Source organism: Vitis riparia, chromosome 10 (assembly GCF_004353265.1).
Source record: "Vitis riparia cultivar Riparia Gloire de Montpellier isolate 1030 chromosome 10, EGFV_Vit.rip_1.0, whole genome shotgun sequence".
NCBI classification, from domain to species: domain Eukaryota; kingdom Viridiplantae; phylum Streptophyta; class Magnoliopsida; order Vitales; family Vitaceae; genus Vitis; species Vitis riparia.
The window spans coordinates 16,412,950-16,437,588 of record NC_048440.1 but is presented as its reverse complement, the minus strand read 5'-3'; the positions used below and the strand labels follow the sequence as shown (position 1 = coordinate 16,437,588).

The following is a 24,639-nucleotide window of genomic DNA, read 5'->3' as shown; positions in this document are numbered from 1 at the left end:
TTCAACAAACATAAGATTAGGCTTAACTTAAGGGTCAGTGGCATTTAACCCTAAATCCCAAGCCTCCAAAAGCTTGAAAAGAAGTGAATTGTCTGATTCCAATAGTCAAATGTGAAACTTATGTAATTCTCATCTGGCCTTATTCCGTCCCTTTTTTACCATTTGGATCTACTTTATTTCCTTTGGATTCTCTTTGCCCCTTGTGTTTCCGGCCCCCACCCTCCACTTCCCTTTCCCTATTCCCCCTTTTTACTGTCATTATTTTATTTAGCCTTTTTGTCTCCAATTTCCCTTTTTAAGATGTATGGTAAAAGTAATTTTTTTATAAATATATAAGCTTTTATTCAAGGAAATATTATGAAAATATTTTTAAAAAGTGTTTTTGAAAATTATTTTTTGAAAAATAAATTTGAAGATGATTCCAAACATGCCCAAACAAATTGGATTTAAATTGAATTCCATTTGGTAAAAAATGGAGAGCTCATAATTAGGAAGCTCCTCATTGAATTACTAATTGACTGTTACTATACCCATCTCACCCCAAGTGCCTTTATCGAGAATGATGAGAGTGGTAATTGATTCGGTAAATTTTGAAATCTTGTCCACTTGTCTCTTTCTGAAAACCGACCAACTGTGAATAGATTTATTTTTATAAAATTTTTAAAATTAAATAATATAATAGAAAAAAAAAGAAATAAATAAAAAAATAAAATAATGGGAGTGGGGCAGGTGGGAGAGGAGAAGGTGGAATGATGGGGCGATGGGGCCTAGTGTTTGGGGGTGAGCATCCAATCACTTTCTGCAGTGGGACACGTGTCAGCATCTTGAGGTGATGTTCATCTGCTGTCAAAGTCGCGCCAGCGTAACAGTGGTGTGCTGCCTCCACAGTGCATCAGACTTCAGACTTCTCCCTTTTTGCTTTGACCACTACCGACACCACCACCCCATCTTCATATTTTCTTTTTAATTTTTTTTTTCATATTTGATTTATTAATTAAAAAAATTATATATTTTTAAAAAAATGAAAAATGTCCCTTTTTTTTTCTTTGTTTTTATATTTATTTATTTATTTGTTAGTTATCTTTGCGTGGTAAGACTACAAAGCGAGAGCCATGGAGTCCAAATCACATTCCTAGCGTGGCATAACAAAAAAATTTAGAGAAACGACGTCTCCATAATCCATTCAGGGAGAGAGAGAGAAAGAGAGGGGGAAAGGAAAGAAAAAGGAGTAGAGGGAGGGAGGTGGAAGCACATGGGCTTGTTGTGGCTGGGGCCTCCATTTCCCATACAATGAGAAAGTGAAAGATTCTCTCTCGTCGCCCGCCGGAAAATCTCATCCTCATGTCCGACGACAAGGTTGCATTCCTCTCTATCTCTTCCGTTTTCCCAACCTTTTTTTCTTCCTCATTTATTTGCTCTTTTTGTTTCTCAGACAAATGACGAACTCCAGTTATATTGTTTTTCTCTTGTCCTGAGGTTGGGGTTTGGGGTTTTTTTGTTGTTCTTTTGTTTTCCTGCATTTTCTCGCCAACCTAGGGGGAAATTAGAGGTTTGCGTCGCTGGTTCTGGTTGGTTTTCTAGAGATCTAGCTGGATGTGTTCCTTTTGGCTCTTGTTCTTCCTGATTTGAAGCTTTTATGGTTCGTTTTCTTTCACCTGGAATTGCTAGAAATCTCTGTGTTCCGGTGGTTTTGAAGATCTTTCCTGTTGTTTTTGCTGATTGATATGGACTTTACTGAAAGCTTTGGTTAGATCAGGGCTTTGTTCTATGATTTTGTTGTGATTTGAGGTTTGCTCGTGCTTTTCTTTTGTCTCTTGTATGAGTCGTGTTTAAATGATTTGTATTAAGTCGTTCTTCTTCAATTCCTCGTATGGTGCTTGGATTGCCTGATTCAGTTTGTTTTTTCTTATAGAAATATGCCCATCTTCATTCTGATCCATATTGTTTCATGGTTTGGTGGCTTTGGTTCTTCTTTGTTCACCTGCAAATATTTAGGCATTTAACACTTTTTAGCAATTAATGGTTTCTCTTGGGCATCTTTCTTTTCTTGACTTTCAACATGCTTGATTTTGAGCTCCTAGAAAACCCGATTCTTCGATTTTCTGGGCTGTTATAGGGGTCATATATGTTTATAGTCACCTATTCAAAGTCGTACTTAACAGTTAACGTGGGTTTATATTGTATTTGCTCTTCCGAAATTTTCTTCTACTTATGTGATGCAAATGCTCTTGAATTAACACTTCTTGAAACATTGACTTGATTATTGTTACAGGAAATCTCTGCCCCTGTTGTTGATGGGAATGATCCTGTCACAGGTCACATCATTTCCACCACAATTGGAGGGAAAAATGGGGAGCCCAAACAGGTATAACTACTTTGAATGCTCACAAACAATTTCTCTTCCAAATTGTGAGTGGAAATATGATTGTCAACGGTTTTATATAATTTTTTGTGATGCTTACTGCAGACCATCAGTTACATGGCAGAGCGTGTTGTGGGTACCGGGTCATTTGGAATTGTTTTTCAGGTACATGGATATTAATTATGCAACTATTTGTGTCAATATCATTTTCTTTTTATTTCATGTCTTGGTTCCTCGCTTCTGTTAGGCAAAATGCTTGGAAACTGGAGAGACTGTGGCCATAAAGAAGGTTTTGCAGGACAGAAGATATAAGAATCGTGAGCTGCAGTTAATGCGCACGATGGATCATCCAAATGTCATTTCCCTAAAACATTGTTTCTTTTCTACTACAAGTAGAGATGAACTTTTCCTCAACTTGGTAATGGAATATGTCCCTGAGACTATGTATCGGGTCTTGAAGCACTACAGCAATGCAAAACAGCGAATGCCTCTTATATATGTGAAACTTTACACTTACCAAGTATGTGCAATACTTCCCACTTTGGAATTTGGATATATATTTTATCTTTTATCTCTCCAGATATTAATTAAGTTGAGGATGTATCCCAGATTTTCAGGGGCCTGGCATATATCCACAGTGTTCCTGGAGTTTGCCATAGGGATTTGAAGCCTCAAAATCTTCTAGTATGTTCTTCTCTGACTGTTGCTTAAAATAATGAGTTACAACTGCATCAATGAATTAATTTTTGGCTTCTCTACAGGTTGATCCACTTACTCACCAAGTTAAGCTTTGTGACTTTGGAAGTGCAAAAGTGCTAGTATGTCAATCCTTTCATTTTCATTTGGCCTTTCAGTTTTATTTTGTTTTATTCCAAAGTATTACCAGAACTTCTCTGATACTTTATTCTTCTCCTAGTATCTTGAGGGGTGCCAATCTAGCAACAGCCTATCTTACTTCTATTTGGCATAAAACTATTAAAGGAAATTAAGAAATTAATGCTATGTTTCTTGATTAATGATGTCGTATTTGAGGGCATATGAAGTGTTCATTCGAAGGCAAATTGATTTAGGAAACCTGCACCTGATAATGTTCTAATTTTGTGGGTTCAAGAGCATTTTAGTTGATCCTCTTGTCCTTCTATAAATTACCTAATCATCTAATCATGTAATCTACACCATTTAACGGTTATTTCTACTAATCATTAGCTCTTGAGATGATCAGTTCCTTTCAATATATGTTTCAAGAAGAATTTGCTCCATACCAAATCTTTCATGGTAGTCAGTACTCAGTAGGAAGACAGTCTTTGCTTGTTTTTTCTTTCTATGATATATTTCATGTTTTCACCATGAATCCAATTTTCATCAGGTTAAAGGTGAAGCGAACATATCATACATATGTTCTCGTTTCTACCGAGCACCTGAACTCATATTTGGGGCCACAGAGTATACAACCTCAATTGATATATGGTCAGCTGGTTGTGTCCTAGCTGAGCTTCTTCTAGGCCAGGTGAACAATTTGCACAGCAATTTTCAGTTTTGCACTTTCTGCCAATATCTGGAAATGTATTTTAGTTCTGTGATAAAATTTTGTTCATTTGACTTATTTTCGGTTACAGCCATTGTTTCCTGGAGAGAATGCAGTGGACCAGCTAGTTGAGATTATCAAGGTGCAATTTGATTTTTAGTGTTCGAAATCATGTAGTTCTGGTGATCATTTGTTAAATTCTTGCATTTTGTCTGGCAGGTTCTTGGTACACCAACGCGGGAAGAAATTCGCTGTATGAATCCGAGTTATACTGATTTTAGGTTTCCACAGATAAAAGCACACCCTTGGCACAAGGTTTGCATTTTATTTCCCCTTTATTGTGGTTTTGTCAGTTAATAACAACGTAGATGAGACCAGTTAATAACAACGTAGATCATTATATTATCTATAATGATCTGAAGACAATTTTTTATTGTATTCATCAGTTTTTGCTTTTGTCATGCATGGTTTGAAATCTTTAGATGGCTTAAATTTTTTTTCTTGTATTGTTCCTGGTGGGAATGTGGGCTCCATTTCTAACTGGTGCACGTATTTTTGTAAATGCTATGTCAAATTGGTGAAAGAGGATTCACATTGATGTTTAAATTCTTGGGTTTAGGTCTTTCACAAACGAATGCCTCCTGAAGCAATCGATCTTGCTTCTCGACTTCTGCAATACTCACCAAGTCTTCGCTGCACAGCTGTGAGTTTGATTCTGCTATGACTTTTCTAGATATATGGTTACATATGGTTGATAGTTTAGGAAACTTTCATGAGGACTCATTGAGGTTGACTAATTACTTGCCAATTTATTAGTTTATAGTAATTTTTTTCTCCATTTTCTCATTGGATTGGCTTTTCCCTTTGGGTTGTATTATAGTTTCTTTAAATCCTAAGTAATTATTAGTAGTACTATTTTGAATATACATTGTCCATTTCCATCCTCTTTGACTAAGCTATATTTTTGTCATTGCAGCTAGAAGCATGTGCACATCCTTTCTTTGATGAGCTCCGAGAACCCAATGCCCGCCTGCCAAATGGTCGTCCATTACCACCTCTCTTCAATTTTAAGCAGGAAGTAAGGGTTTTTATTTTATTTTTATATTTTTTATTCTATATAATTTCTAAACTAATTTCTTGTCTCCAGCCTGAACATGTCTGTCCATAATTTCTTCATGTTGTTGGACTTCTGGGTTTTTGGCCTTTCAATTTTGTTCAATATAATGAGAGGCCTTTTAAACACAGATCCTTTTGCACATAACTATATTAACAAGAATTGAGTTCAATAAATCAAATGGGTCTACTGATATTTCTAGATCATCTTCAGTTTTATGATGTGAATTTTTAGTCTTTCATGCTGAATTGAACCTGTTTTGATGGAGATACCTTCATTGTGGAAACAATATGCATGACTGTCATTAGTAGGTTACCTATGCATTTTAGGCTTGTTATATATATATGGATTTTGTTCATGATTCATATAATTGTCTAAAGCAATTGGCTTTGTCTGCATTTGTTGGAATAAGCCTTTGTTAAGTTGCTTTGTATTGGGAAATTGTTCTGCAAATGTGCAATTTCTTAGTTCTAGTATTATGATTTCTTTTTGTATGTTTCTGGTCCAAGATATTCTTAATGTTCACTTGTTATCTTTATTGTGATTCACAGTTATCTGGGGCTTCTCCTGAGCTTGTTAATAAGTTGATACCGGAGCATGTGAGGAGGCAAATAGGCCTAAGTTTTTTCCACCCAGCAGGCACATAAATTTATTTGTGATGTTGAATTGATTTCTGCTAATTGATGAATGAGCCACCAAGGGATGTGCCATCTGTGTTCTAAATCCCCCATGCAGTGAGGCCTGACCAGCAGCATTTCTTGCTCTACAAGAATTACGTAAAGACTCCAGTGGGTGGATGGCTGCAACTTATTGACTTGGATGCTTCTCTTTTATGATGTCTTTCCTCCCTTATCCCCCAAATGCTTTTTCTTACCTGTATATGTTTGATAGTATATATAGTTTGAGTTTGAACTGATCAAAAGCTGTTAGCAGAATGAAAAGATGAGGTGAATTGTATAATGCCTACGAGAGGAGGGCTCTGAAAGGAAATGGCCGTTGCAAAGGGGTAGTGAGTTTCTTGTTGGGTTTGTTTACTTCCTTGTTTCTACTTTTATCTTCATGGTTGTTTTGGTACAAACCGAATTGTATTAAAGATAAGTGGTTTCAATTTGTGGAGAGACCAGCCTCCTAGCTTAATTTTAAAGAATTGATGATTGTGTTCCCCTTTTTCTTTCCCCATTGCTACTACCCATACAGAAATGAGAATATGAAAAGCCTTAAAAATACTCTCATAAGAATTGGGTCCCTATCGATTTTTTTCTTTCTTGACTCCCGGCTGTTGGATCATTTGTCTGCTACAGAATGAATGACCCAAGTGAATTATGAACCAATGTTGTTAATCATGTAAGAAGGGTAGGTGTGTGATGCTGCTGTTGGTTGGCTTTAATTATCTCAATTATCTGGTTCGCATGTTCATGTTTCATTGAATGATTAGGTGGTGCTGTAATGAATGTCCAACCGGTCCAGTTTAGTCAAATTTTGTGTGCGGGTGCGCAAATTTCAAAACTCCCCTTTCTTTTCCATCAGGCTTTTCAACAAGAGAGGGCTGAGGGCTCGTATATGTCGCTTTTTGTCTGTTGAAAAAACTTGTCCTTTCTTGTTTTTGACTATATCAGGGTTGAAATTTGAGTACCACAATAGTAAGTTACAAAGTTACAGTTAAGTAACATTAATTTGGTACGCATTATAGATGTGTATGAAAGTCTAATCTCCAAACACCATCATCAGAGTTTGTAATGCTCGAGCTTCCACTATGAAGAGAGAGAAAACAAGACAAAAAGCGAAAAAACAAAAATGAAAAACAGAAACACGAGAAAAGCTTGATAAATTTTTGTTTACAATGTGGTGTCCAACATGATTCACCTCAGTAGCAAGCAAGAAGCAGTGGAGGGCGTCAAATCATAGGCATCATAGGCATTTGAAAACCATGTCCAGGAAGGGAGAAAACGACAAGCCGACAGTCTCTGACGGCATTAAAATCTCAAGACTTTTTTCTTCTTTCGAAGCAGAGGTCCCCCGTCCCCGGCCACTACCCACTTTTATTTTTAATTTTTTCTCGCTCACATCATTTTCAATAGCATTTGACTTTGCTGTGCTTGGTGCTCCTTTCATCACCCTTTCCTCCTTTCTTTCCGCCATTTTCTTTCGTCACTTCTCCCCCTGATATTTTTATTTAATTTTAGGAAATAGAAAAAGGTGGGGCAATCGAGATCAGGTTTAGTAATGAGAAATTATAATTATAATAATGATGATGAATTTAGAGCTCCATTGGACCTTAAAATGCGGAAGGTGTGAGAGTGGCTGAACAGTAACGGAGGTGACTTCAACTTGAATCAACCTCCTAGTCTCCAGTGTCAGGAAAAACTCACCAAATCTCACTCAACTCCATAATCATGGATAATGCCGTTTTGATGTTGTGGGTGTTGTTTTGTTTGCCCATCATGGGTGGAGCCTCCATTAGTCTTCTCTCTCCCAAGGGGGTTAACTATGAAGGTTGTTGCCTTCTTCTCTCATGCTATCTTCTTTCTTCTTCTTCTTCTTCTTCTTTATTATTGTTGTTGTTGATGTCTCTTCCTCACTTTTTGTTTGGACAGTGGCCGCTTTGATGGCAATGAAGAACAAGATGAATGATGAGTCGAATGTGCTTGATGGGTGGGATATTAACTCTGTTGATCCCTGTACTTGGAACATGGTGGGTTGCACTCCTGAGGGTTTCGTCATTTCTCTGTAAGTCTACCACTGCCCCCGTTTCCTCTGTTTGGTTGCCGTGAAAATGGAACTCTGCTTTTCAGTCAGTTGGGTGTAGGTTTATAGTTTATTCAATGCCCAAATCTGCTGAGTTTTACTATATCTTTGCACTTAATAAAAGTTCTCGACTCTTGACAGCTCTATGTCTAGCGTGGGCTTATCGGGAACCCTTTCTCCCAGTATTGGGAATTTGAGTCATCTCCGTTCATTGTAAGCTTATTCTGTTATTGTTATTTTTTCTTTTTCTTCACAACTTCTATTGCAAATTTGGTTAAATGTTTTCTGAGTTTGGAATCACTGGGCTACTATCCATTGAGCTATTAACTTTAATCCATAATTAGGCTTTAGTGTTCATCCTAATCAGTAAGATTCATTTGCCAAGGGCTCAAAACTCAGCTCAATTCAACAAGACCTGATTTAAAAAATTCGAATAATTTGCACAAATAAATCATACATGGATAAGGGAAAAGGAAATTGGAGGGCAGAGAAACTGCTCTCTAGTATACATGACTTTGATCATGCTGCTCATTTGGCTAAAACAAATCCAATGCACTATTTTTCAAACAATAACTAAGGGTTCTTTGGGTCATTTACTTATCATGACATTTAGACTCTTGTTGTCTGCATGTTCTTTCCTTCTGTTGGGTATGTTGAATGGAAAGGGATATGTGGGCACATCACTTAATTTAAAATTTGGTATTATGGGTTGAGATTGTGTAGATTACTTATAGATGTAGGTAAGTGAAATTTAAGTGCAAGCTGGGTTTTACTTTTAAAGTAGGAGCCTTGGTTAATAAATATTCATCTTAGAAAATGCAAATCTCTTGTGTATTAGGTCTTGATTCTTTAGTTTTATACTTTTATTGCAAAGAGGAAATTAGGAGGAAGAATAAGAATCATTTAATCAAAGTTTGTTGTTTTAGTTGATCCCATTATCCACATTTTATATGTCCTACCATAGCCTTTTGAGGTAACCCAGTTTTTGTCATTATTTATCAAGTGAGATTTTGATGATCATGTTGTCAGTGGAATTTTGGATTTTCTCGAATTATCCACTGATTTCAGATTTTAGTCAAGAATTTTATTGTGTAAGAAAAAAATCAAGATTGAATATGTGTGGGGGAATAGTTTTAAAAGAAGTATTTTCAATACTCAAATATTTGTGGAATTATTATTATTTTTCACAAGATAATGTTTGACTACCTATCCTTTAGACAAAAGTCTATAATTTGGGATTGGGAGTTTTATCATAGTAGCCTCTTTACGGGGAATTCTTAATGTGCATTAGGAGGCATCTAAATGAAAGTTGATTGTCTGCTTATGTTTATCTGAAAATTTGTATCAATATTTTAAGTTCATTACAAGAATGTGATAGCCATTTTTTAACCTCGGAATTATAATTTTGTTTCAAAAGCCTTCTTTTTTATTAACCTTGCAGGTGGTTACAGAACAATCAATTATCTGGTCCTATCCCTGTTGAGATTGGGAAGCTTTCTGCGCTTCAAACTCTCGACCTTTCAGATAACCAGTTCATTGGTGAAATTCCAAGCTCGTTAGGCTTGCTGACTCATCTAAATTACTTGTAAGTATGGCTTGACTGTTCAACTTGGTGCCAATTTGCTTACCAACTGTCATGATAACTTTGAGTGTGCTACATTTTTCAGGCGGCTTAGTAGAAACAAGTTGTCTGGACAGATCCCTGGGCTTGTTGCAAATCTTACAGGTCTTTCATTCTTGTAGGTCTCCCACACACAGAAGCTGTCTTTTCTATCTTTATATAATGCAAAATGGTGATTGATTCAATGTTACTTCAATATTTCAGGGACTTATCATTCAACAATCTCAGTGGTCCCACTCCAAACATACTGGCAAAAGACTACAGGTGAAATCTTTAGTGGAAATGCATCTTACCTTCATAGAAAAGCATTGCTGCATTTGTTTTTTTGGTGGACCAACAGCTTAGATGGATCAATCTCCCTTTGAACATTATGAATTTGATGTGACTATATTTTACATCTTTCAACAAATTGATACCAATTGCTGCAGCCATTTAGTGGTGGTGAAAAATCCATCTGTCTAAACATCCATTGCCTATAAAGAATATAAATGGATTTTCTATTAGCATTCTTTCAGCTGAACATTTGATTTGAATAGTTAAAGTTTCAAAGTAATTATAGCAAAGATGATCCTGTAATAAAGGTAAAGGAGCTTATGTAATTTACCTAAACTGATTTAGTTGGTGATTTTTTAAGATATTCCCCTGCTTATGTTAAAATTCTCTTCTGAGAAATATGGCAGTTGCTTCTCACAAATTCTAGAGCCAAATATTGGTGAACTATTAATTTGATGCAGCAGAAATTCATCCTCATTGACTGCTATAAGTAGTTATAATATCTATTTCTTTAGGGTACTGATTTGATTCATGTTCAATCAAATGACTGATTTTCTGATCCTGATGAACTTGCAAAGAACTGAAGATGGGAGGTAGGGAGGGGCACAAGAACTCTGCAAGTACTAATGGTTTCCTCTTTGGGTCATATCTTCTGTTTATGATGGTATGCAAACCCTGAAATTTACATGAGAAAGTGGAAAGAGAAAAAATAATGCAGGCTATATCAGTGTGGTAGGGGAGCTCTTTCAGCATGTCATGGTTGACACTACTTTCTTCCAGATGATTTGGAAGATTAGAATTCTCCACATGTGGTCCATTTGGTCCACTAAAAAAGAAGTGAACTTGAGAAATTTTCACTTCCCCTTGTTCGATTTCTCTTTTGAAGAGAGAACAGAAAATGAGTTGCTAGGAGACAGAAACGTTTTTTGATAGACAAATGAAAAGATATTTTAAAAGCGCCTAAGAGGAGGTGCATCAAAGTACACACGGTGTATAGAATAGTTGCCTAGGGTAAACAAGGAAAGGGTAAACAAAAAAGTCTCCCTCTCCTTACTTGAAGGTCCATTCTACAAATTCTATCATTTACATTGAATGGTTTGTTATGTACATTCTAACCCAATCCAAAAAACTAGACATAAAACTAAATTTGATTGCTTGGTCTGAATGCTCAACATCATTAAACAACCTCCCATTTCTTTCCTTCCCTAAAGTTCAAAATAAACACAAGGGAGCAGCCCTCCAAATATTTTTCTGCTACTTTGCCAGGAGTGAGCCTTGCCAACTCAATAGGTTCCTTCTAATTGAATAGTGCATTACCTATACCACTCCAAAGAGAGAAAAGATCAGATGCCACAACATTCTTGCGTTGGAACAATAAAGAAGCAAACAATTCATCAATTCTTCCTCACTTTTGCACCAGAAACGTCTATTTGGCAAAATCCATCCTCTTCTTTTGATCTGGTTTAGCGTCAGAATTCTGCCCAATGTCACTTTCCATGCAAAAAAGCCTACCTTCATTGGTACCCTAGTACTCCACACTATGCTTGCAGGGAAAATCTCTCTACCTCCCTTGGCTAAGGAGGCATTGGGGGATATAACAGAGAAAGTGTCACACTTGGTTTCCTTCCAGCTCAACTTGTTCTCCTCTTCCCTTCTGATTAATAAAGTGTGCAAATTCCATGAGAATCTCTCTACATACTCAAGTTTCCAATTATTGAACTGTCTTGAAAAGTGAGGAGACAGAACTTAAAGGACAAGTTTAGTAAAACATTTTATTTGATCAAAATGGAAGTGCTTTTAGGTGGGGGCCCATCATTGCTCTTCTCTTTCTTTCCTTTCTTTTTGTGAACAAACTGAAGAAAATCCTCAAACCTTCTCCTTTCTTCTTGTGGTGGATTTGTAGATGCAGCTTGATGGTTTAGAAGGTTTGGTTGATTCTTAATTGGAGTAGAAGAGAACTTATCTTCATTTCCCAAAGTGGGAGTGAAGTATAGTTTTATTCAAGGTGCCTGTGCTTGACATAATAAAATTTTATCTAAATTTGATCCCCACTTAACCGCATGATCAAAATGGTCTCATCCTCTCCCTGCCATCTACTATACAATTCCCAACAACCACACTAAAATACCAAATCCTGTCAAAAGAAAAGTGGCATTTATTGTGCAACAAAGTTTATCTATCCAAAAAAAATAAATTGTACAGCAAAGTTTATCTAAACCCAATTCTCACTTAATAGTTTTTTTATAGGAGCAAAACAGTCTTGTCCAGTCATCCTGCTTACTTCCATCTGCTAAACAATGCCCAACAATCACACCAAACCAATTGGCTTATGTAAAAACAAATGTGTGAAACCAAATTCTGGCATAGCATGATATAGAAACCAAAGTTTGCTTCTTATGGGATGCTCAAAGCTACTTGGTCAGGTCTGAACGGAGTCCTGGATAGGTTCCTTTCATTGTAAATGGCATTTCTAGCTAATTCGTTTCTGATTGAGATTGATCTTCTGTTATAAATCTTGAGTTGGTGGATATATCCTAAATGTTGCACCTCATGCATGGATTTTCTGTTTTTTGATAAATTTATGTTCTCCCAACAAGTAATAAAATAGAAACATTCTCTGCAAATTCCCTCTCGTTATGGTGTCCATTCCATTTTATTTAAATGTAGTATAATCTCATCATTTATAAAAGGAAGGCAATGTATTTTGAATTGTATGTATGGCAACTGCCAATATTTGTGGCATGGTAGATTTTGCAGTTTGTGTTCAAATTATTTACAGGCACTTCCAGCTTGATTCAGAAATTCTTTGCATTATCTTATTCCAGCTTTTCCTTTTTCTTTTGGAGGTTTACATGTTTTTCACTGTAGTATTACAGGGAACAATTTCCTATGCACTTCATCATCTGCCCAAACGTGCATGCGTGTTGCAAAACCAATAAATGGTAATCTTCACTTAACCCGTCAAGTGTGGTATATTTTGAGGATGTGGTAAGTATAACCACCTATGCAATATTCTTCACTTGCAGGCACAAGTTCATCTGAGAAAGTTAGTGGTCATCATCGATGGGTGGTTTCTGTTGCCATAGGTGTCAGCTGCACGTTTCTGGTTTCTATGACTCTGCTTGTCTGTTTGGTGCATTGGTGCAGGTCTCGCCTTCTGTTTACATCATATGGTACCTTCTAATTATACTGGTTTTCATCTTCTTATAAAGCATGCAAATGATGCCAAATATTGTGAGAATCACCGATTATTTGAATCTGCAGTGCAGCAAGATTATGAATTTGATATCGGTCATCTTAAGAGGTTTTCGTTTCGTGAACTACAAATTGCTACGAGCAATTTTAGTCCCAAAAACATCTTAGGACAAGGTGGATTTGGAGTGGTTTATAAAGGGTATCTTCCAAATAGGACAATTGTGGCTGTTAAAAGGCTGAAAGATCCCAATTTCACTGGAGAAGTGCAATTTCAAACAGAAGTTGAGATGATTGGGTTGGCCCTGCACCGAAACCTCTTACGCTTGTATGGTTTCTGTATGACATCGGATGAAAGGTTGCTTGTTTATCCTTATATGCCAAATGGGAGTGTTGCTGATCGCTTGAGAGGTTTGTTTCCATTTTGGTGCTGTGTCTGCCTGTGTTCTTTGTTACTCTCTCTCTCTCTGAATGAATTTGAGGAAGTAGGATCTATGTATCATGAGGTTTATATGTGAATGAGCTTCATTTTACTGGCATTGTTTTCATTCTCCAAGTTACATACCATTCAAACAGGTTTGTCATTCTACTGAAATCAACATGATTTGCTGGAAGAAAGTGGACTTTTAGAGGCATACATATTTTTTTTACTTTACAGGTGATTTCAAACAATATCACAATTTTTATACAGGGCACGAAAGTGTTTTTTTGAACAAAGGAAAATTACTCTTGATAGTTTTTTCCATTTTATTCTAGGCCTTCCAAATACTATTTTATGTACTTGGAGATTTTTTTAATTCAATTTTGGCATTTATATATATTATAGCTATAACTTATCAAAAAAAAAAATATATTATAGCTATTCACTTGGGTGATGATATCCAGTAGGTTAGTGATTGGTTACCCAGAAAATTTTCATTCGTTGTTGAATACCAAATTGCATTGGAAGCATGATTTCTTTCTTTTCAAACAAAAATAAGATCAAGTAGAAGATTTCTCCTCTTTACATGATATTGATTCTCTTGGACAGACACAGGTCAAGAAAAACCATCTTTAGATTGGAACAGACGCATGCACATTGCTCTTGGGGCTGCCCGTGGACTGTTATACTTACATGAACAATGTAATCCAAAAATAATTCATAGGGATGTAAAAGCAGCAAATATTTTGCTTGATGAAAATTTTGAGTCTGTAGTTGGGGATTTTGGACTTGCCAAGCTGTTAGACAGGAGGGATTCACATGTTACCACTGCAGTTCGGGGTACAGTGGGACACATCGCCCCTGAGTACCTTTCAACTGGACAGTCCTCGGAGAAAACTGATGTCTTTGGATTTGGGATCTTACTTTTGGAACTCATAACAGGGCCAAAGGCATTAGATGCTGGAAATGGTCAGGTTCAGAAGGGTATGATTCTTGACTGGGTAAGTAGTTTCCTATGCTATCTGCTATTTTCATACTTTTTCTTTGCTATGCAGCTATCATATTGACCTTTTTTATCAGGGGGGAAAAGTTGTCAGAAGTATGCATGTTTTTTATGATTAGCTTTTGTTTCTGTTGGTGATTTTGGTTATGAAACTTTAATTCACAACATGGCTCTTGACTTTGTACGAGAATTTTCTGCTGGGTTTTCCTTTTTTTTCCTGGTGTTATCTGGTTTTTTGCCCTCAAATTCATCCATTCACCTTGTTTTATATGCATTGTGCTGGCAATCATCATGGAAATTTAGCATGGAATTCGCCTAGGGAGGATAGGATGTTTTGCTTTTCTGTTTAGTAACTGAGAGTGTGCATCTCTAAGTTCACAGGGCCTTTGTTTCTCATTTTCTTTATGGGTCATAAAAATTTAAGTGTTAGTTGAATTGTGCAGGTTAGAACCCTGCAGGAGGAGAAGAGGCTTGAAGTGCTGATAGATAGGGATCTGAAGGGATGCTTCGACACAGAAGAGCTTGAAAAAGCTGTAGGGCTTGCTCTGCTGTGCACTCAACCCCATCCCAACCTCAGGCCCAAGATGTCTGAAGTGTTGAAGGTCCTGGAAAGTATGGTTGGGCAGTCTGGACATGCGGAGGAGGAATCACAAGGAGGAGGAACCCTCAATGGTGAGGGAAGGGCTTGTAGTTTGTCCAGGAATTACAGTGAAGCCAATGAGGAATCTTCATTCATCATTGAAGCAATAGAGCTGTCTGGACCACGGTGACTGGTAACTATCGTATCCTTTTTCCAGATTCAGCATTACATACCAAAATCTCTTAACTTGTTACTTTGGGACTACAATAGGGCAGCAACCTCAAACCCATCTCTAGGTGAGCAACTGGTATAAACAAAACTTACTTGCAATTGTGAATATTGATACTTAAAAAATCAGATCCCTCTCAAAGAATTTTGTATAATATAACTATGTGTAGCTTTTCCAATTCAACTAAGATGAAGGTATTTGCATGGAAAATTCTAACCAGGTTGTTCTGGTGCTTATTTTTTATGCTGTTAGAACTTAGAAGTTCACTTCTTCATGTTATTAGGGATTTTGTATATCTATGCTAAATGAAATATTATTAGAAGTAAATGTATGTTTACAATAAATAAATAAATAAAAACTAACCCTCTAAGACCCAAGAAGGAATGGGCACTCAAGGTGAGATAAATTAAGAAAAAGAAATGATATTTAGTATTGATAATATTGGTAGTGATATTGTCTTATCATTCAAAATTTTTTACTTGTCGAAGACTTGGAGCATAATTTATCAAATATAAGTCAATTTTGTGATAGAGGTTCCGATGCATTACAAAGGACATTCAAAATACTCAAATCATTTTCATAAATCATAGAAGTGAAAATATTTAGATAATTAATACTAAAAAACATAATGATCTTAGATAATGTTTTTTGGCCATGCATGATTGAAGTCACGCATAAAAGGTTGAGACATGCTAACGTAAACTTCATTACCTAACTCAAACAAATTCATAGAATCGTTTCAATTTATTTGTTTTTAAGAACAAGGTTTGTGAAATATGGAAAAAGCAAATAAAAAAACCTAACTCAACGAATATGAACTTGCAATAATCTTTTTGGTTTTTTTTAGAACAAGAGTTTTGAAATTTGGGAAAGCCAATAAAAAAATTTGGATGATATTTTATTCTCAATAAAAGAAAATTTGGGAAATTATGATTCAAAATAACATTGGGTATTTCTTGGTTATGCTACTTCTACAAAGCCACGAATAAGGAAAAAAAAGGCTTTATGATAGAGGTCTCTATGCATAATGTATTTGATGAATTTAATCTTCTTTGTTGGGAAAGTGCCATAGTTGACGATGAAATGAAAATTGAAAATGACTTTGAGAACCTAAATATGGATGATGACTTGTCTCAACGACAAGGGGAAGTGGAAAAAGATGCCAAGCCAATTGAGGTTGAAGATAGACAAGGGGAAGTGGAGGAGGATGTAAAGCCAAATGGAAATAATAACTCTATTTAATAATTGTTTTTTAAAGATTGCTATATAATATTTTATAAAATAAAACTTTGTTTGAAAATTTGAAATAATTTAAAACTATTTTTAATATTTTTAAATATGTTTTAAAAATAATTTTTATATATAGTATTTCATTTATAATTATTTTATAACATTGTCTTTAGAAAATAAAGAAAAACAATTGAAAACAACTAAATGGTATTATCTAAATATATCATATATTTTGTGTCTAATAATATAAAATAAAAATAATTTTTTGATTATCAAATATGTTTTTGGAGAACAAAAAAAGTCAATGTACTTCTCATAGGAAGAATGAAATTATTGGTAATGCACAAGAAATTGGTAAAATATAAGAACTTGTTGATAACTTATAACTATTTGTAATAATTTTATTTTCTTATAAATATTTGTAATAATTTTATTTTCTTGTCTCAAATTGAATCTAAAAGGCTAAGAATGATGAAGTTCGGATATGGTTAAAAAAAAGAAAAAAAAAGTTAAGGCTTCGTTTGTATGCATTTTCTATTTTTTTTTTAAAATAAAAATTCTATAAAAAATGTAAAAACTCTTATATAAAATGTATAAACTTGCCTTATATTCTTAAAATTACTTTTAAAAAATTTTAGTAAAAAGTTCTTGTATTTGATATAAAAATAACTACTATTTTCCATTTATATATATATATATAAAAAGTATATCCAAACTAACACTAAATCATTTGATTGAATTATATATTAGTGTCTAAATTTAAAAAAAAATAAAAAATATTATGAGGTGGGTTTTTTAGAATCAAAGTTAATGCAAATGGTGTATCTGTTAAAAAATAAGGCTAGATAATAGTTCAAGGTTTGAATTAAGAAAAAAAAAATGATCTATGGGGAAACTCTTGCTTCCATAATTAGACTTTATCCAAATAAAATGTTACTTGTTTTGGCATGCTTTAAAAATGTTATCTTATGTTAATGAATGTTAAAAGTATATTTTAATGGATTACATTATCGATAAAGATTTACATGTCGGAAAACTTTCCATTTTTGCTAGCTAGTAATAATTTAAAAAGTTGTGTCCCTAAATTTTAAAAAAAAAATAAACTCTTTATTGTTTAAAGCAAACTTTAAGAGTTTGAAATAAAAGATTAATCAAATTACTTTTGAAAAAAATGATTTTAAATTAAGAAAGGTAGATATAATTTTGCATACAAAAGTTACGATATCATTATTATGGTAATAAAATAAAAATTGAAACGAAAAATTTATTTCAATCTTACTATTAAGTTATTTATCATATATATATATATATATGTGTGTGTGTGTGAAATTTGTCTCATATTTGACATTACTTGAATATTTCTCCATAATTTTTTTATTGGGTAATTTTTATTTCTTTATTGATGATATTAATAATCCAAATATTTAAAGTTTTATAAATAGACAATATTACATATTAACCAAAATAATAATAATTTTTTAATTAGTTTTTTTGTCTCACAAAGTGACCAACATTATTTTATTTTATTTTTTTAAAAGAAGAGAATAAATGGGAGACAAGAATTTATAACCCATGGGATATAAGAAAAGAATATATATCTTTTTAATTAAAATATTTTATCTCACAAAGTTAAACATGATTCTTAAAAAAAAAAAAATAGAAAAGAATAAATGGGAGAAAAGAATATATATATATACACACACATACATATAAATCATCCCTCCTATAGTTTATTAAATCTCATGTGTTAAGGATGTCGGAAAGATGATGAATATATTATTTCATCTTGTCTTATTTTATTTTTAACTAAATATGAATTACTGTAATTACATGTCTTATACCATTGTAAACTATATATGAAACAAAATATTTTATCTCATTTCTTATCTTATTGCATATTATTTACAAAATGACATGTTATATTAGCTGACGTAAAATAACACTTTTGGGTTATCTTATGAAATGTCCAAGAAATCCCGACCAATTTTCTCAACCCATAAACTACCCCCCCCCCCCCCCCATTTTCTCATTTATTGGGTTGGGTCGGATTAGCTCACTTGGGCACACTAAACCCAACTCCAACATCAGCAAATCAAACATTACCCTTAATTGATAGCCCGAGTTAGAAGATATGGACGTAACTTCATAATATACTAAATAAATGGAACAAGTTATCATTTATATTATAAAAGAAGACTTATAGAAAATGAAGATATTATATTAGGCGAAGATATAGAGCAAATTAATTCTTTGGATGAATTAATATTCTTAAAGGAAAAAAATAGATTGAACAAAATAAGGGAACTTTGATCTATTTTCAATTATTATAACACTAATTGCATAACTAATAAGGATGACCCAACACATTGTTATAAGACAATCTAAATCCCAAAGTCTAAAAATTGAAGATATATCAATGAAATGAAAAATATTCTTATACAGAAGCAATTAAAAGGACTATAGTTTGAACTATCGATTGATATTGATACATATTGATCGAGTTGTATTAATCTTGATCATGGCCATGACGAGTTTGATAGACAAGTAGGTATCATTTGGTTCAACAATTACTCACTTTTAATTTAATTATGAATTACTTGACCATCTCATGATACAACTCAAAATTACAAGACAAAAAAATTCAAATTGATTCATTTTTAAATATATACATTTTTTCCAATGATCTTTCATCATTTTTATTTTTTATTTTTAAGATATACCATTGCTAAATATAAACACTTTGTGTAAAAATAAAATATGGTAGCGTTTTAAGCTTTTTTAATTATTAACATTATCATAAATGAATTCCAAGAAGCTTTTATAATTATTTAAATCATATTAAATGTGATGTTAATTTTTTTTAGTTCATCTCCTTATAATTATTTTATCTAAAATTTTCATTAATCCTTTATACTATATTTGAGTTTTAGAAAATTTGAGGGAAAATACGAAGAAAGGAAAATAAGCGAAAAGATAGAAGAAATGAAAAAAAAACAAAAAAATTATTTTTATAAATTATTTAACTAAATAAGTTAAAACATATAAATTATTTATTAATTTTAATTATATTTGATTTTCTTTTTTATATTTTTATAATAAAATAAAAAAATTATTATTTTTAATATATTTTTCCTTTTTGGATATTTTTCAAAAATCAAACATATTCTTCGTGTTTTTAAAAATCCCAGATACCGAAATCAATGTACCTTTGAACTTGCCAATAGCAATACCTTGACTTTCTAAGTTTCAACCACGGTCAAAATTATGCAAAATTGGGGGCTGGGTGAGAGATGGATGATTCTTGCTTTTTCCGTTGCTGTTAATTTCTCTGATTTCTGCGTGTAATCTGGAACTGAATCATTCATACATGTCCGCAAGCCTGTTCTTGTCATCAATGTAAAAGCCAAGAACATAAAAATCATAACAAACTGAAAGCTATTCCCAATTCAGGGGGCTACCCACAGACTGATGGTCACGGGATAATTGTGATGTCACTGAATTCAAGCCACTGATGTCATGTGCAGCCATCGTCTTATCTCTCTACATAAATTTTTGTTGCCTTCCATGTAAGCAGATAGACGCCAGGGTTGGCACCGCACATGGACAGCTGAGCCTCGTCGCAAATACAAGCATATGATAAAGACTCGTCGATTTGCAAATTGCAACACGCGCACTAGCCAATTGGAAATATCATTGGGGAAGTACTGGCTGTGGGCATTTTGGGCCAGCTTGCGTGGATGCCCCCGCACAGGACTACGGATGGTCAGGACGAAGCTAGAGCCGGGTACTACCTCCTACGTTCCCACACGTCATCTTCACAAAATGAATTTTTAAAATTTAAAATTATTAAATTATAAAATATGTGTGGAAAGGGCAGGTGGTGGAGACTGGAGAATAATTTGAAGACGGTAGTCGATTTCTTGACCTTTTAACTTGCATAATAAGTTAATAACGAGTCATCCAACTGTCCAAGCACAATACTTTCTCTAGCCGTGACAGGGACGAACAAATTATTACTTTATAATATTTCATTATTTATTGAGATCTAACCTTAGGCGTTAACCAGCTAGGCGAAGAGAGAGATTAAATTATTGGGTGAAAAGGGGTTCCAATGTGAGCACTTTGGGGGATTGATGGTCAACTCTCTTGTAGCACCATCCGGTCCACTTCAATCATTGACAGCTTTTTCCAGGTACATTTCACCAGCTTTAGCCACGGGAAGTGGTCCAACCCCTATCCACCATATGCTATAAAAGCTAACCAAAGTTACATACCAAATATTATTTTCTCAACTTTATCCACTTTTATTATTAGGAAAAACCACCGAAAACGGACGATATCGAATTTTCTATTTCGACGCAACAAGGCCTTTTTCATGCATATGGTTTTTTTGTTATTTAAATGGCACCATGTAATTTCTGAAAAATGGTTGGTCGAAAAAGTGAATAAATAAATAATCCTCCGGGTGTGGGAAGAAGGTTGGGAGTGTGGAAAGGGGAGCCGACAAAGGGGATGGGAGAATCTGGGGCGGCACCCTCACTCACGCCACCAGGGGTCCCCCGAAACCCATTCAACACTCCAATTCATTTCCATAATTATTCCATTCTTAAATCCTCAATCCACACCTCCATGCTATGTACCAATGGATTGCTTCCCAGGATCAAACCCCACCCAATTGTTATTCTTCTTAATTTTGTTTTTGTTTTTACTAATTCTACTCAAGTAATCTGTAAATATGAAGGCTTTTATATTAATTATAATAATGGTTTTCAGTTCCTTTCTTCACCTAACGCACCCAATTCAACTGTAGACAAACCCTAGATCTTCCGTTTTAATATTCCAAGTAAACGCTTCTCTCTGAACTATATTTATGCATGTTTGGATCTTCATACTTGCACACTCATTTATGTCTATTTCTATTTTATTTTTTTGATTTTTTTTTTTTGTGAAGAATCGGGATATTTTTGTTTTCGGGGTGGCTGGGTTAACTGATGATGGAAGGGGAGGCGCATGATCCGCGGATCGGCGATAAGGTGGACCGAGTTGAGGGGGGGATTCATGAGAGTTCGAGTGCTGAGCCTGTGCCTGAGACGGTAATTATGATAACTCCGGCGGAGCCGGATGCAGAGGAGCGGCGGGGGAGCAGCGGAGGAAGTGGAAGTGACAAAGCGAAAGCGGAGGCGGAGGCGGAGGCGGAGACGGAGACGGAGACGGAGTCGGAGGCAAAGTCGAAGTCGAAGGCTAGTGTGAAGGAGGTGAATTCATGCGTCGTGGATGTGAAGTGCGGCGGCGGTGGAGGTGGAGGAGAGCTTGTGGAGAATTGGGATGGAGAAAGGGTGTGTAGGATTTGCCATTTGAGTTCAGACCCAGCGGCGGAGGGTTCTATTGCTACTTGCCGTGATGCTAGTGCGGATCTAATCCAGCTTGGTTGCGGTTGTAAAGATGAGCTCGGGATTTCGCATCCTCATTGTGCTGAGGCCTGGTTTAAGCTCAAAGGAAACAGGTAATTGTTTCTCTTCTGTTCTCTTCTCTTCTTTTCCCGTGGAAACTGGATTTTTAGTGTCTTCTTTAAATCATAGTATGGAGTTGCTTTTGGAACTATGTTTCTAAATTTTGATGGTAATGATTTCAAATTCTTGTTCATAAATTGGTTCCTAGATTAAATGATGGAATGGTGAGGTTTGCTAGGAGTTTCAGGAAAGATAACTAATGATTCTTTGTGGAAGGAAGAAATTCCTTAACCTTTATCATCCTAGTTCTTTGATCATTACTTTGATTGATCTCATTTTAATTTAAAAAATGGCTGCAAAATCAACTAATACTTCGAAATTTTGGTGAAACTTGACCAAATAATGAAAATTTTGAGGAAAAATGAATTTCCCAGAAGTGATTCGAGCCAAAATTTGTGTACTAGAAGTTTTTGTGTATCTTTTGTTCATCTTCATTGGATAGATAGTAACTGGGTTGCTTCCCAGCATTAGTTGGGTTGAAATGTATGAATGTCAAGCTGCTACTGGTAGTTTACTTCCTTTTTTGGGTGTGACAATGGAATGTGGTTGTGCTGTAAGTAGTTGATGGAAGATTTTCCTCTTTATACAATGGGAGAGAGATTGTTGGTGCTAACACCTGGATACAAAATCCACATTAGGAGGAAGGGTTAGGTCTTTATGGTGGCTGTTTTGTCTAGAAGGGGCACCTGCCATTTATTATATATTCTGGTTGCCTATCTATCCAAATCCCAAAAAATAAAAATGTCTCAAACAAAATTCGAATTCTTCTGGGATTTCCTTCCTACAAGAATCCAAAGTTAGGTTTTACAATTGTATTTCTTCCTTACAATTTTTTCACATTGGTGCAGAATGTGCGAAATTTGTGGTGAGACTGCCAATAATGTCAAAGGTGTCTGGGACAACAGATTCATGGAGGATTGGAATGAGAGGAGGTATGCCGGTAGCAGTAGTAACTCTTCAGACAGGGGTGGCGGATGTTGGCGGGGACAGCCATTTTGTAACTTCCTGATGGCATGCCTGGTAATAGCCTTTGTGCTGCCATGGTTTTTTCGTGTAAATATGTTTTAAAGGTCGTGTAAATAACAGACTTAAAAGGTTCTTCTTTGGCACCATCACTTTCATGGTTGCATCTCTGCGACCTAAAGATTGAAGGGTTCAAATCTTATATATTGCCACCTCAACAACTACAGTTAATTTACTGAACTGCTGTGATATATTGTGGGCAGCCATGTTTTCAGATTGTAAGGAGTGTTGGCTGAAATTTCATATTAGTGGGTGGAAATTGAAAAGGATTGGTTAGGGTACAATGCTGGGAGAAATTTCCTTTTTCTTCTTCTTCTGTCTTCTTTGTTTTCTCTACTCTGTAATATATTTCTGGGAGCCACTCTGGGGTTCACTTGCCATTAGTGTTGAGAGGGACTCCCATCACAAGCATGGAAGTCATCCCAAATTTGTTCAACATTTACATTTAATTATAGTGGAATGGTAATTTTCATATTTCTTTGCGTCAGTGTAGTATTAGTTTGTGATTTGAAGATATATGAATTGGGTTGCTGATTTTACCCTACAGCAATATAAGGAGAAGTTTTATTGTTGAAGTAACGTGGCAGTTTCCATGAGATTGTGTGGTGCAATTTCGTGGAGTCAAGGTAAAAGTTTACTCGGTCATGGGATATGAACCAACGTAAAAGTAACGCAAAAGTTCCAATTTATAAATCTGTTGCTTTGGAAATTGGGTTACAGTGTGAAGTAAATTTCTTATGGAGGAGCAATTTGCGCCCTGGAGAGCTAATGAGACAGGGGACGCAGTTGCAGAAACCGCGTGGGCTTTTCTTCTCTTTCCATTTCCGTTAGGAAAGAAAAATTGGATTTAATAATAATTTGTCAGAAAGCCTCATACATCCGTTGTAGTCTAGTTGGTTAGGATACTCGGCTCTCACCCGAGAGACCCGGGTTCAAGTCCCGGCAACGGAATTCCACCTTTTTAAGAAAAATTCCAAATTGATGATGGGGAGAGTACACATACCCATACCCAGATTGCCATTCCTCACCCATTAGATGGGGATTAAGACATTAATGAAAAATAAATTTACGTGAGTATGTAGACGATCTCATCTTATTCCATTTACATCCCCATCAATGAGCTTTCAGTGAAATTTAATTGAATGTTTTGATTGATAATTTAACATTGGTTAAGTTTTTCATGAATACAACTTAACTATAATTTAATCCATACGAATATTTGTTAGCTTTTTTCATATAATGTGTGGTCATATATAATTATATTTGTATAAATATTATTTAAGGGTATCAATTGATTGGACATCTAAAAGTCTTATGTATGAAATACTAAAATTATAAACGAAGAGTTAGAAAATTTAATTTATATGAATGTGGTGTTACAACTTTTGTAGTCCCATCATTGTGAAGTTTATTTTGTACATTATGTTTATGAGTAATAGAGGAAAATGAAAAAGTATAACCTATGCAATTATAGAAACGCATTCAAGTCAATAACCCATCATTGTCCATTAATTTATACTTAATAGGTGTAAATATAATGAATATAACTCTCATATAGTCTTTGATGGGAAAACTAAGAGATGTACAACTTTTTATAAATTAAGATCCCAATATACACTCTCATTCTTATGTCATTTTGTTATTTTATATTTAATAACATATACCACACAAGTAATCCTTCCACTATATGAGAGTAGTGAATTGAAGATATTGACAATATAATTCACAAGGTGACTCAATTTCACTTTAAAAGTGTTATTGGTATTATGGATCAAGGTAAGAATATGATCATTATTTTAGTACTTATATTT

General features: G+C 34.8%; 3 protein-coding genes and 1 non-coding gene across 7 annotated transcripts; all 4 read left to right on the top strand.

Moving 5' to 3' along the window:
• The first annotated feature begins 1,150 nt into the window (after positions 1-1,150).
• Positions 1,151-6,164, top strand: LOC117922986 (shaggy-related protein kinase eta). Of its 2 annotated transcripts, none has more exons than XM_034841236.1 (12): positions 1,151-1,356; positions 2,273-2,365; positions 2,468-2,527; positions 2,610-2,882; positions 2,972-3,046; positions 3,124-3,180; positions 3,729-3,869; positions 3,979-4,029; positions 4,107-4,202; positions 4,507-4,590; positions 4,864-4,965; positions 5,553-6,164. In XM_034841236.1, exons 1-12 carry the CDS (start codon positions 1,342-1,344, stop codon positions 5,646-5,648), a joined length of 1,143 nt encoding a protein of 380 aa, XP_034697127.1. In that variant the 5' UTR covers positions 1,151-1,341; the 3' UTR covers positions 5,649-6,164. The 2 variants fall into 2 exon arrangements, with proteins under 2 accessions (XP_034697127.1, XP_034697128.1); XM_034841237.1 differs by lacking the exon at positions 1,151-1,356 and adding an exon at positions 1,404-1,639.
• Positions 6,165-7,180: 1,016 nt separating this feature from the next.
• On the top strand, positions 7,181-15,301 carry LOC117922985 (probable LRR receptor-like serine/threonine-protein kinase At5g45780). Of its 2 annotated transcripts, none has more exons than XM_034841235.1 (11): positions 7,181-7,494; positions 7,596-7,728; positions 7,888-7,959; positions 9,188-9,331; positions 9,414-9,472; positions 9,572-9,631; positions 12,517-12,582; positions 12,667-12,813; positions 12,905-13,243; positions 13,863-14,254; positions 14,700-15,301. In XM_034841235.1, exons 1-11 carry the CDS (start codon positions 7,395-7,397, stop codon positions 15,024-15,026), a joined length of 1,839 nt encoding a protein of 612 aa, XP_034697126.1. In that variant the 5' UTR covers positions 7,181-7,394; the 3' UTR covers positions 15,027-15,301. The 2 variants fall into 2 exon arrangements, with proteins under 2 accessions (XP_034697126.1, XP_034697124.1); XM_034841233.1 differs by having other exon boundaries at positions 7,185-7,494; positions 9,414-9,485; positions 12,509-12,582.
• Positions 15,302-20,734: 5,433 nt separating this feature from the next.
• On the top strand, positions 20,735-23,310 carry LOC117922912. Of its 2 annotated transcripts, XM_034841134.1 has the most exons (3): positions 20,736-21,138; positions 21,247-21,798; positions 22,654-23,310. In XM_034841134.1, the coding sequence occupies exons 2-3, from the start codon at positions 21,287-21,289 to the stop codon at positions 22,871-22,873; spliced, it is 732 nt and encodes a 243-aa protein (XP_034697025.1). In that variant the 5' UTR covers positions 20,736-21,138; positions 21,247-21,286; the 3' UTR covers positions 22,874-23,310. The 2 variants fall into 2 exon arrangements, with proteins under 2 accessions (XP_034697024.1, XP_034697025.1); XM_034841133.1 differs by having other exon boundaries at positions 20,735-21,798.
• A 396-nt stretch (positions 23,311-23,706) lies between these two features.
• TRNAE-CUC lies at positions 23,707-23,779 on the top strand. The gene has a single exon. It is a non-coding gene; the product is annotated as a tRNA-Glu (tRNA).
• The last annotated feature ends 860 nt before the right edge of the window (positions 23,780-24,639 follow it).